The sequence below is a fragment of the Rousettus aegyptiacus genome, unplaced genomic scaffold (assembly GCF_014176215.1).
Source record: "Rousettus aegyptiacus isolate mRouAeg1 unplaced genomic scaffold, mRouAeg1.p scaffold_m13_p_4, whole genome shotgun sequence".
NCBI classification, from domain to species: Eukaryota; Metazoa; Chordata; class Mammalia; order Chiroptera; family Pteropodidae; genus Rousettus; species Rousettus aegyptiacus.
Genome location: NW_023416307.1, coordinates 98898329 through 98911951, shown reverse-complemented (window position 1 = coordinate 98911951; position 13623 = coordinate 98898329). Strand labels below are relative to the sequence as shown.

Genomic DNA, 13623 nt, shown 5'->3' with positions numbered 1-13623 from the left:
ATGGCGAAGGGGTGGGAGAAGAAATTCAAAATTAAAAATAGCCAAAATCCTAGTAAAGAATAGTTGAAAGGCTACAGTAAAGTCAGGTGAAGCAAATTCATGGCTCTTTCAAACTCAGACCTTAGTCAATTAGTTATGATGAAATATCAGGTAGAATTCTAAATCCTTCCTTATGTTGGTTGTGGAAGCTTGTTCCATTTAAGGTGAGTATTTCTTTGGGGGAAAGAAGTATTTTTTACTTTCAACTATGGAAACAGGATACTGAACTTTATAATAAAAGTGTGATCATTGTGATTGCATTTCGAATCGTAAGTAGGCACACAAATTCATTCTTGGAAAATATTAAATACCAGAACAAGCTATTCCCACTTAAATTAGGGGGTATCCAAATAATTGAGACTCTTAAATGACGATAATGGTACCCCTATACAAATACAGGTTATAATCCTCATGCAGAGAGCTTGTCATCCCCAGAGCACATGGTGTGAATTCTAGACAGTTCAACTCTGTTAAAGCACTAACTAGTCACAATCCAAATTAGCCACAGAACATCCTGTATATAGGTTATAGAGGGTTCAAATTCATTTTCAGCAGACAAGCCTCCAGTGTGTTACCTCAGGTTTTCTGCTACTAACACAACACAGCTAAGACTAGATCTTGTCTGGCTTGATAATGATAAAAGTTAAATCTAAATTTCAACTGTTTTGAGTAACTGGTTACAGTGGAAATCAAGGCAGTCAAATATTTGGTTATGCAATCACAAAACTGATTACTTTTCAAATAAAAATCCAGGTAACTACATTATTTCCCAGAATAAAAAGTAACTGTGTGGTCCTGAGCATACACGCAAGTGCATGAGGGCTTTACTAGTTTTTCATCTGGAAGCCATGATGTAACAGAATAATCACGACCTGAATTCTCACTGTTTAAATCTATGAATAATGCACAGATAATCTAGCATAACTTAAACAAGAAATTAATTGTGATGTGTAACTCAAGTTCAACAATCAGTCATTTATAGTAGATTGATTTTTTTCAATTTAAGAAATATTATGTGTGGAAGGCAAGAAGAAACAACATGCAAAAAAGCTGTTTCCTACTATTAATTAAAGAAGATAGATTTAAATTAAAGTTGGATTTCTTAAACATAGTAGCTTCACTAGCCTATAATCAACAATCCTTCAAAATAAAATATAGCTAATCTAAACAAATGGGATTAATAAAAAGTTATCTCCCATTTACCTATGATTCATTTTATAATTAATATCTACTTAAAAAAAAATCTACTTCAAACATGATTCTCCCTTCCCCAGGGCAAGAAGACTATAGGTTACACACAGAAGTCAAAGAAAAACCTAGGTACACCTCTAGGAGGAAAAAAACATTAGAGATGTGATTCTTCCCTTTAATCCAAAAGAGTCACCTGGTGTAAAGGGAAGATCTCTCTTTCTATTCCCTTCTTATTAAGAAGTCTGAAAATTAAGTCCCCGGAAGTATTTTTATCTAAGGACAAAGAAACAATGAGACTCCCCAAGGGAGAATATAAGAAATTGCCATAAAGTATAGAACATGACTTTTAAATAAATGTGCCAGAACAGTACATAGAAATGGATGTTGTTCCTGACAAAGTCATTATCTTGGAAATTATATTCTTAATCCAAGGATGTTGTTATAGGCACTTTGGAATTTGTTTCAGAGCTTAGAATTTTCTACATCCTTAAAACTAGCAAATATTTGTCTTTTCAGGCTGGATTCAGCAATAGTCAAAAGTCCTCAGAGTAGCTATGCTTTTCTTTGGAAAGTCTTTCCTGACCTCCCAAATACAGGTTTCATGACTCATCCTAGTGGATCACTGTACTACCCAATAACATACTGGAGCTGCTTTTTAATTATTATTTGTCTTCCAAGCCAAACTATAAACTTCATACGAGGAGAAAATTTATCTTATGTATTATTATATCCACAATCCTAGTACAGTGCCTAGAAAATTACAGGCATCCAAGAAAAACTGAATGATGCAATCTACTACAATACAAAATAGTTTGGAATGTGGTATGTACCTTCTCTATTTACCTCCCCACTCCTTTCAGAAAAAAAAGAGTACCACATCTCTATGTGTGATTTGTGTGATTATATATCTGTATAGAGGGACTATTACTTTATATACCTGGAAGGAAGAAGTGGTTGGATTGAATGATTTTCATTACTTATGTATAAAAAAAAAAGTAAAAATCATTACTTCCTCAGAGATTAAAAACGTGTAACTTTTCATTCTCAATGTTGCAAGCACAATAATATCTTACCTAATTGCAACAGCTTTATAGTGTCTCTGTAGGCTTTCATCACTAGCTTGAAATGACGATAAAGTGGGTAGCACAAAACTCTTCTTCCAAAAGACACCAGGATTTCATGAACATTAGTCCAAGTCTGTGAAGTATTTAAATAAGTAACCATTTCTATATTATGCAAACAAAAGCAAATAACAAAATATTCTCAATTAAAAATTTTAAGTTTGGATTATCATTAAGCCATGTAGAAGAGAAATATAAAACCATAAAATGAGGCTTTCTGTATAGCTCATAATAAAATAGTTCAGCTTAGCCTTTATAACTTCTCATATTTTATCAACATATTACAAATATTCCTTAAAAATCATATATGTAGCGGAAAGTTTTAAGTCTCTGAAGAATTACAAATATGAATCTAAAACACATGGCACTAACAATATACACATGCACATAAAAGACATTTCTAAATGATATATGTTTCATGTTTTTGTCTTTTAGGACCATTCAAGATAGTATAGATGAAAGATGCAGAACTCTTCAGTGAAATATGTTCATAGTTACCCTGCTGCCTCCCCTTTATTTTGCTTTAGGCATGAGTAGTAATACATGACATTTACTTTAGTAATTTGTTTTCACTAATCAACAAGAAAACAAGTGAATTCTGTGGGGAAAAGTGTTTTATCTTGAATAGTATTAAAGAGATACCATTAGCAATTCAAAACTTACTGAAAACACTATACAAAGGCAATTTTCTATAAAATTGTTTTTAAAATGAGTTTTCATTTAAAAAGGTAACCTATATATAAAACTTAAAACATAAAATTAAAACTAAGGGAGTAGCATAATTTCCATGTATATTAATCCTTAGTAAATGAGAGATCTGATTAATATTGAGTAACAAAGAATCATTTTTATTGAAAAAATTATGAACTTTTAAAAAATTCTAGCAAAAAAATGAAATACTTATTAAAGGTTGACAGTCCTAAGTTCTCGAAAACAATTAAAATTTCAAAATAAAATCAAAACTAAGTGAATTTACTCATTTAGATTTTAATAACTGAACTATTGCATTAATCACCAACTACTTTTTTAACATAATCAACGCAATTACTACAAAAACCAGTTTCTCCATTTTATGCTGATGACAGTACGTAGAAGCCAAATGAAGTCTAGAGAACAGCACTTCTCCATCTTTAATATGAATGTGAATCCTTGGAGATCTTGCTTCAGATTCTGATTCAGTGGGTCTGGACTGATACTCTGTCTGCTAATAAGCTCTCAGCAGAGGTCGAGCAGTTGGTCCATGGACCGACCATTCCTGGAGTAGCAAGAGTCTCTGAAAGTTCAGTGTTTCAGTTTCTGTTTATACATGTTTACATTTACTATCCTTGAACAAGGTGATGCCATGAAACAACCTTGATTTTACAATTTAAAATGTATCTAGGATTTAAACTGGAAAAAAAAGAAGTTGTCTTCACTTGATGGTACAATTATTAATTGTTTAAACTGACATTTTTTTAAGCTTCTACTTTTAATTACTGTTTTGATGTACAACAATGTTCAAAACTGGTAAAAGATATCATCCTTTGATGTTTTTGGTAAGATCTACACAACTATTTTCTAGAAAATATATGTTAAAACAATTATTACAATATTAAAAGTTATTAGATCTAATCACAGTAATTGTAGAACCTAAGTTATTTAAGCTATATGATCGAAGTTTCCTCATCTGTAAAATATCAATAATACTTCATACAGACTTACTGAAAGGAACTGGTGAGGTAATATGTATAAAATATTCAGCAGTCTTTGGTGGTCAGTAAGTGGCAGCTAGGAGTATTATTACCTAGGCTTGCTTCCCATTTTTGAGCTCTGAGCCTCAATATTTGCCAACTTACAAACATGACTCAAACTCCATCCCACATCCTCCTCCAACAGACTATGTGCCCATTCTTTTCCCTCTCCTGATTTCCAAAATACCTGACCTGGTTTCATTATATACTATGATTAGAGTAAGAGTAATGAATGAAATCAGAATTTTATTTAAAAGATAGTAAATAAAACAAAAAACAAAATAAAAATCTTGTACAATAAACCTTCCATTTTTCAAAAATTCAAGGAATTGCTTGAATTACCCAAAATGAACTAATGACGCAGAAAAGAAACTCTCTAAACAAACAAAATCTAAACAATTGCAACTAAAAATCATACCTCAAACCAGCACAATGTTGGACTCAATTTTCTGATATTCCATGCAGATTCAACCTTTATTGTTTTGGGGAAAAGAATATTGTCTCATTATAGATATAGTCATTTAAAAATAAAGCAAATATATCCATGTATTCAACTAGTATGTGAGTAATGTTGATGTATATGAGAACTAAGGATGTATATGAGAACTAAGAAGTATCTATGATTGCAAAAAAAATAATTGCTTTGCTGATGCAGATGCTATCAAAGACACGTTTCTGTCTACTTTCCTTGGGATTTTACAAAATAAAGCTTTTCCACTGACAAGAATCCCAAAACACAAAAGCAAATAAGCAGGGGCTTTGAAAGTAAAAATTAAAGTAAAGCAATGCTTGCTCAATCAATTCCTGTCCTTCTCAACTAAGTTACTTGCTATAAATAATCTACCAAAGGACTCAAAGATAGTGTTGAAGTGCTGTGTGTGGCAAAAAGCTGCTTAAGAATTTGACCTTTCAAAGAATGAGTGTGAGAATAAGTATATTCTAAAGGTGGTTTTGAAGTTGAAAGACTTCATAATTTCATATATGCAAATACAAGAATAAAAAATGGCAAACTGCACCAAATATAACTAAACAGTCTCATTTATCATCTCAATAATATGAAGTATTTTTTGTCAAAAACATTTTCTCCAACTGAAGTATCTTTAAAAACAATGAGTGGAAACAAAAAGCATTTTCAATAATAGTAGGCCCTTGATACACTCATTAATATTCATTTTGGAGTCAAATGCAAATCTCATGAGTTACCTTTTAAATTTTCAGAATCATGAAAACAAAAAATTTATTTAGCACATATAATTCTAATCCAAAAACCATGCTAATGCTATGTTAAGAAAGGCAGATTAAATAATACATACGTTATAACCCAATGTAAATACACATACAAACATGTACACAATGAAAGAGACTAGAAGAGATATATTACCTTATAACAGTAGCTTTTGCTGATGACTGAAATTACAGGAAGTTCTAAATATTTTCTTCATGTGTGTATTTCCCTTTTTAATGATGTGAACTATTTGTGTAATTTTTAAAAAAGAAAAGCATATGCTCAGCTCAAGAATAACCCTTTGAGCAATGACAATTATAAATAGCTGCAGGGGCATGTTAACCTCAAAGAATTTCTTTTGGTGTTCCATTCTTTTTTTTTTTTTTTTTTTTTTTTTTTTTTTTTTATGTAGGTGAGAAAAAAATTTAGCTCTTCACTTACAAAACCAAATGTGGTTTAAGAGATAAAATCAAGTCTATGTTATTATTTTTAAAAAGATCGTTTAAGAATACTAATGTACTTTACAACAGGATTTCTTTAGAAAGATTCCTTTTCTTGTAAAATGCTATACCTTGCACCTGCTAATTGACAGCTCAGAGAAAGAATACAAATGTGTAAAGTTTACCCTTGCCAACATCAAATATCATGTGGCAACAGCCCTCTTATTTGGTCCTGACGCCAAGAGAGAAGATAAAGAGATGAAGTAAGCATTATGTTTTCATGTTGGTACCCACCACCAACATACATGGAACCTCTTTCTGTAGAAATCCTTAAGTAACTAATCATAACAGCTCTCACTCTCAATTAGAGTGATATCTTAATACAATTTACTTAGTACAGTAGTCTATACCAACAAGCACAGACACAAATGCACTTACATTCTTCTCTCCTTCAGTGACACGAGTTTCATAGCAATATGCCAGAAGAATATCAATCAAACTATAGTACACTTGACGTTGGGCTCTCTTGTCCAGCAGGTAAGATTTATTGACAAATTTTCGTAGCTGATATTTCTCTTCTTCAGAAAAAGACACTGGAAGAAAATGTACTTAAAAACTAGATGTTCCATTCAGTTTTGTAGAACCCCCAATATTGAAGATTTGTCAAAATTAGAACTTTGATTATAGAAACTGAAATAAAGTTATTTAACTCTGGATATATAAACAACTTTTTATTAAGGCCTATCCATTTGCTCAAACCCTAGTTGGGATAAATAAAAAAAAAAAATGTCTAAACAATATCTATTCCTTATTTCCAGACACCCTCTACCTTTTTTTTGCTACACTGTTTTATAGTCAAGGCATCTAAATATGAGTTACTGACTTTAATATATTTTGACAAAAGAAAACATAAAATAGCTAAATAAAGCACTGTAAATATTTGCTATCCATTTTGAAAGTTCTATACAAAAAAATGAATATTCCCATATATTAGTACATTTTTAGTACACAGTATAATATTCTTGATACATGAAAAAAGTTATAAATACACAAATATAACCATATTACACATATTAGATTTATGGGAAGACGATGCTTCTTTTCAACATAGTCTGTTCTCCTTTTCTTCTTTCACGTGGCACCCTCATTTCATCTTCATCAATAGCCTCCTCCACGTTAAAAAATTAGTATGTATCAGTTCATTTTTCTTGACAATCATGTAATCACAAACCCAAAAACATATATACATGGCAGTTTATATATCCCTCTACCGAAAGAATTAGATTATTTTTCTCCATCTATCCCACTTCACCCAATAGTGTCTCTGGCAAACTTCTCCAAGTTAATTGGTACTTAGCTAATTTTCGTAAAGGAGTAGAATATTCCATGTTGTAGCATGCTCTATCCAGCCACTCCCCATACTGATAGGCATTCACTATGCTTCCAGTTTTCTGCCATTGCTAATAATGCTGCATTATTTAAAGGCTATAACTTTCCTTTCTAATGGTCATAAATACAAGTTCCCTTTCCTACACATACCTGTCATCCCCTCCCAGCAATAAATGTAGCATCTTTAATTAACTGTTTCCAACTTAGTGAATGGAAATGACTGCAGTAGGGAGAATCCTAAGATGACCACCAATGAGTTACATTATTTGAGTGTGGACAGAGCCCATGAATTGCTTCTATCCAAAAGAATATGGCAAAGGCAGTAAGACAGTCACTGTTATGATTATAGTTTATTACGAGAGTAGAGCCAGAGACTTGCCTGCCAGTTTTGAAGAAATAAGATGCCATGTTGTCAGAAAGCTATGTGAGAGGGAACTGTACGAATCCCTAAGATCTGAAAGTTGCCTCAGCTAACAACCAACAAGATCAAGGGGCCTCAGTCCTATGGCCCCAGTTCTACGTCTCAGGAGTGGAATTCTGCCAACCATCACATAAACTTAGAAGAGGACCCTGAGAACAGCTGAAAACATCTAATTTTTTTTTTTTTTAAAAAAGGTGGTCATATTTGTTTGTAGCCTTGCAAGACTCTGAACAGACAACCCAACTAAACCATACCTGACTCCTGACCGATAAAAATTAAATCATGTTAGAACTGTTTCAAATCTGAGGTAATTTGTTATGTAGTAAGAGAAAACTAATACAGTAACACAACATTGTTTCTTCAATTACTATTTCTCTAACTGCTAAACCTCCAGCATTATTTCAAAGATTTGCTGGCAATTTGGCTTTGCTCTCCTGTCAGTTGCCCACTTATGTGTTTTGCTTAATTTTTTCAATTGGATGGCTTGCAAATTAAGAACTCTTTGTCTATTATTGATATGAACCCTAGTCATCTCTCCAAATCTACTGCATAACTACTGACTTTGTTCATGGCATCTTGTAACACTGAATTGTTTCTTTTGTGTAGCCAATATGTTCTTCTCTAAAAAAGAAAAAAAAAAAAAGTCTGATCTGTAGCCTTCAATAGGGCTTCCCCAACTCCTGAAGTATCTAAGTTTCTTTTTCTAGATTTACTGTTTCCTTTTCTAAATTTAACCTACTTTAATCCACTTGGAAGTCATCTTTTCATATGTTTTAAGGTTTCAGTTAATTCCACATGAAAAGTGTGCCAGCACGATTTGTTCAGTAATCCAACTTTTCCCACTGTACTGAACAACTTTATAAAATAGATCTGTTGCTTTTCTTGCTAAAAATTACTTCAAAGCATTTGATATTTCCCCACTTCCATTATTAAATACAAATAACAGAAGAGGGAAAAGCTATTTCTTTTTACATATTGGCTACCTTACCAAATACCTTCCCAAACTACTGAGACCAAAACCAGCAAACTAAAATATTTAAGTGCTAATGGTTAAAAAAAAAAAAAACATTATATCTACACTGGTAAGGCAAGAAGGTATGAGACTGTAGTTCCTTCTAAATTTCCTTTGATTCCTACAATTTAGGCAAACTATCATAATGTATGTATCTTCTCACATTAACAAACATGAGCATTAATGGTTCCTCGCCACTACACACAGATAAAGTAAAATACATCTTGTCTTATAGCAAGATTTACAGAAAAAAATATCAGCTAACAACATAGATGTGGCTCAGGATGGCAAGCACCTTCTTTCCTAGATAGTATAAATTCCTAGCCAGTATAAGTAAAAAACATTAACTACTAATTGTCCTAGAGAGATTTTTAAAGAAACATATATACCTAGATATTTTAAGTTACTCTACACAAAAGTGTTATCAATCTCTTACCTTAGCTTAAATAAGACAGAAGTTTATTTCTCATGCTACTATTTTGAATGAAAGATGAAGGACTGGTGGGGCATTTGCATCTTCATAATATGACTCCCATCTATGGGTTCAAGACAGCTACTCCAAGTTTTTATCATTTTTTAACCAATGGGAAAGCAGAATAAGATGGCAAGTACCTTCTTTCTAAAGACTAGCTCCAGAAAGTGCACATAGTACCTCCACTCACTTCCCATTCTCCAGAACTTAGTCACATGACCACACCCAGAGGCAAGGAAAGGAAATGTAATCACTAGCTGAGTGGTCACGTGCTCAGCTCCAACTCAAGAAGCTTCTTGGGGTAGAAGGACTAATAAAAGACACCTAGCAGTTTCCAACACCTTTTTGGAGACCAAAAATTATGAAATTGCCTTTTTAATATTCCCAAGCCATGCTCTCGAGAACTAGCTACCCAGCCCCTTTCTGTCTCTGCTCAACAGAAGACTGTCCTGCTAATCACAACTGAGCAAAAGCCAGAAGAAAGAGAATATGATGACTGGCCCCTTTTCACATAGTTTTCCAAACTCACTCTTATTCTCTCTTAGGAGCCTTAAGTTTAACATGGCTTCTTTCTGTTTTAAGGCTTTCTTTCAGCAGTTTTGCAGCCTGTCCTCTGGGAAAAAAACATCGTATACACACTTATTTGAAATTACTAGAAGTAATACTCCTTTGCTCATTAAAATATACATAGAACAACAACAACAACAAAACAGGTTTTGAAATGTATTTTTATAATTATCTTTTCAACCATGTTAAAAATCCTATGTTTAAAAGATGTAAAAAAAAATGTATTTATACAAGCATTGCTTTTTCATAAACAACAAATAACTATGAGAATGCATTTATTTAATTTGCTGGCCAGCAGCATAAAAAAAAATGTGTGTATTCTAAAACTTTATGCAGGTAGGTGTCAGGTGAAGGATTCTTTAAAGACTGACATTTAAAAACAAAATATGACATAAACTGGGAGTTGACTGTCTCATTAAAGGCACAAATGAAGATCCTTAATTTAAACAGAAGCGCTTCGTTCATCTAAAGCAATCTGATTTAAGGAAACTCTAAGAAGGAAAATACTCACTGCATGACGAAAGTGAAGTATACCTGACAAAGTATTTTAAGACTCCTAGTATACCGCAAGAAGGTCTGAGACAGTATTTCCTTAGGTATAGTTTTTGAGACATTCATTAATTTAGCTAATAATAGAAAAGTGCCAGATGTTCATAATATTATCTCACTAGAGAAAAGCCTTTATATCTTAGTTGACAAATAGACTTCTTCTTTCACATAATTCTGAATCACAACATAAGTGCGCCCAGACTGTTAAACAATACATCGATTCATCTACATGTTGATTCCTTCATTCTTAACTAATCATACCTGTATAGGCGCAATGATTTGTAAAGGATGACCTGGGAACTGGAGGTGATGTTACATTACCCACAAGTGCTTCCACATACCATAGGTCACTCTCCATGACTACAGACAAGAAAAGCCTATTTGAACATACTCTTCTGAATTACTGGACGCCAGGTGGCCCTAGCCTTTCCTTAAAACACCATGACCTTTTTCTGAGTGTTTTTAAGTTCTATTTTGGTCTAAGGAGTTCATTTATAATACACAGACATATTTAAATTCTGAAATTCAAGCAAAGGCACCAGAGATGATAAATAACAATAACAACAAACCAGAAAATCGCTAGAAAAACCAAAAGTCTGAGCTCCCCAAAGCCTTTATTTATGAGAGTTGTAAATCACATCATCCAAAAGGGAACTTGGGGAGGTTTGCACACAGTCAGGTCTAACTGGGCAGCGGCACTAAAAATAACTAGAGACACAGTGCCAACAATACTTGGATGACTGCCGCCATGAGTAACATTTGTCAAGCATTTGTGTGACTTAGCTGTACTACAAAGCAGCTTTGCTCTGTAGTTCACAACACTTCAATTAATTATACTTCTATAAATAATCTACAGTCATACAAAAGCCAACTGAAAGCTAAATTCATTTTAATTCCAACATTAGAAACCCCATCAATACACCTAAAGACTGCAAAGAGGCTCCCACCAAAATGGAAAGTGATCTTACTTCTCTGAGAATATCTTCTAGTCTAGTTACTTTTAAGTTTTCCCTTCTGTCTAAATCTGTCTCCCAAAATTCTTGTCTTCCATGGGTCGACAATTAAATTATCCATGATCTGGCTCCTCTAAGAATGCAAACTATTACATTGTATGCTTTCTGGAATCAGGTCAAGGGGAACGAGAAGAAAATGTGCAACATTCAAATCCTCTGCCTAAATGTGTAGCCCTACAATGCTACAACTCTCAAAGCTGAGACAGACAGTTCGTACTACAAACACTGTTTGGATGCCAAACAGGATGATGTCCCTGCTAGGAAGTTCAGTGACTATAAATGCAATGTGGTGTCATAACAAGCTATCCTGTGCCAAGATTCTTGGACTGAAATTAACCACTGAAAGACAACAGGAGAAATGTGACAAGTCCATTCATATGAAACCAAAGCTCAGTGGGAGCACGGCATTTAACACTTCCATTTACACGCCTTTGGAATGAATATCAGAATCATTACAAAACTGATGATATTAATAAAAGTCTCCATGTTCTAACTCAGGGCTATGATAAAAATGACAAGGATCATAACTGAAGCAAAACAATCAAGCTTAATATTTTACAAGGATGAGTCAAACTTGCACTCCTCATTTGAAATGTTATATCTGCCCAGCAACATTGGACAAGGGAGCATAAAAGAGGCAAATCACTGTAGTGACACAGAGAGGAAGGAGGCTCAGAAGCAAAGAAAAAAGGAGACGAGCAGGGAAAAACTACAGCAGCAGCACGTTCCTTGAGCAGGCTGAGAATTTTAAGGTCTAATTCTTAGTTTATTTCTTTTCTCCCATATTTTATTCTGGTTAAACATATTTCAATTTATTCCTCCAATTATGAGTGTCTCAAACATTTGAACAAGGGGAAAAAAATTGAAAGAAGAATCTTGCTAACAAAGAACTTCCCTTTAAAGCTTTGTAAATGTATGAAAAAATGAGAGAAGCCATTCAATTTCTGGCTCTTTTGCCACTGAATTTTCTCTGTAATAATAATTTCTAACAACTACAATATGCTAAGGATTTTAAATATATCATCTTATTCAGTCCTCATGACACCTCTGTGAGGTAGGTATAGGATTTCCACAGCAACTCAACAAGAGCTAGCCTGTGGTGGAGCTAGGCATTAAACCCCAAGTCCTATATTTAGCTTATATCTTATCCTTAAACCAATGCGTGGCACATCTAGAAGAGGTATTTCTGTACAACACACAGCATAAAATTCTTCTACCTTAGAGCACAAGCCCTTGCTATTTTTAAAGGTGATTTTTAGAATGAATCATCACTCTAGCTTAGCAGACTATGATTGTTCTTGAAAGCACCATTCTAGAAATACGCCATGAGTCAGATGAAAATGAAGGGTCATGAGGGCTGGTGGTTAAAAGGACGAACTGGCTTAATCTGTTAAAACATACATGGAACTAACTCAAAGCATGGCTGACATAGACAACAGAACCTAGAACAAACTACCATTAATTAAAGATGAGCTAGTTAGAATTTAATCAAAGGTAATGCCTTCTCTTGATTTTTAGGGCAACTAGCTCACCCTTGTGGACAGAAAACTGTGCAACCATACCACCTCATTAAAATACTACACTAAAATTGGGGAAACTTATTCAGACTAGTAGATAGCCTTGATGATTTAACTCTAAGCAAACTTTTTGAGCAGATCTACATGGAATATACAGTTAAATATCTATAAGGAATTAGCAATATTATACCTGAAAATTTTGTCTATATAATGTAGGAAGTCACTGAAAGATTCTTAAACTCAAATATAAAACCAAGGATTTGTTGAAAACAATGTAATAGGAGTCATTATTTATAAATAAGTTTCTGTTGTACAGGAATCAATTCTAAAAGATTACAGTAGCAATTTTTCAATCTGGTAGAAATTACCTAAACTCTAACAAAACTAAACTACAAAAATATTTACTGTAATATTTATTTGTTCTATAAATATTTTGAGTACCTATTGTATAACAGGCACTATGCTAGACAACAGATAAAGAACAAATAATAGGCTAATGCATTGCTTTACAAAAATCTAAATATGTCATGCAACAGAGATGTTCCAGCTACTTCAGACCGAGTGGTCAAAAGAAGCACTACAGAAAACTGTAAACAACCCAAATTTCCAACAATAGTAAACAGCCCAAGTGTCTATCAATCATAATAAAAATATACAGCAGAATGCCAGGCAGATATTAAAAGCTGTGGGTAGAATTTTAAGTGTTGATATGTAAGATATGCAACATATACTACAAACTGGAGAAAGAACAGTAAAAAGAGAACGTATATGAATCTGTGTATAAATTTCTTAAAGTGAATATTTACACGTGGGTATAAGTATTAAAAATACCCCAAAATTATCAACAGTGATTTCTTTCAGGAAGCGAAATTCGTAGTGTGGAGATTCTATATTCCATTTAATGTGTGTGTGTTCCTTTTATTTAAACACTGAAAGT

General features: G+C 33.3%; 1 protein-coding gene across 5 annotated transcripts in view; it reads right to left on the bottom strand.

The window, feature by feature from the left end:
- SHQ1 (SHQ1, H/ACA ribonucleoprotein assembly factor) overlaps nucleotides 1-13623 on the bottom strand; it is a 111121-nt gene that overhangs the window by 67604 nt on the left and 29894 nt on the right. For 3 of the 5 annotated variants that reach the window (XM_016148054.2, XM_016148071.2, XM_016148079.2), the window contains 3 exons: nucleotides 6185-6339; nucleotides 4500-4553; nucleotides 2304-2427 (listed from right to left, as the gene is read on the bottom strand). The exons of 1 other annotated variant lie outside the window; for it this stretch is intronic. In XM_016148054.2, the coding sequence (XP_016003540.2) occupies nucleotides 2304-2427; nucleotides 4500-4553; nucleotides 6185-6339 (333 nt within the window). The remainder of the gene's footprint in view (nucleotides 1-2303; nucleotides 2428-4499; nucleotides 4554-6184; nucleotides 6340-13623) is intronic. One more of the 5 variants, XM_016148064.2, reaches the window with a different exon arrangement.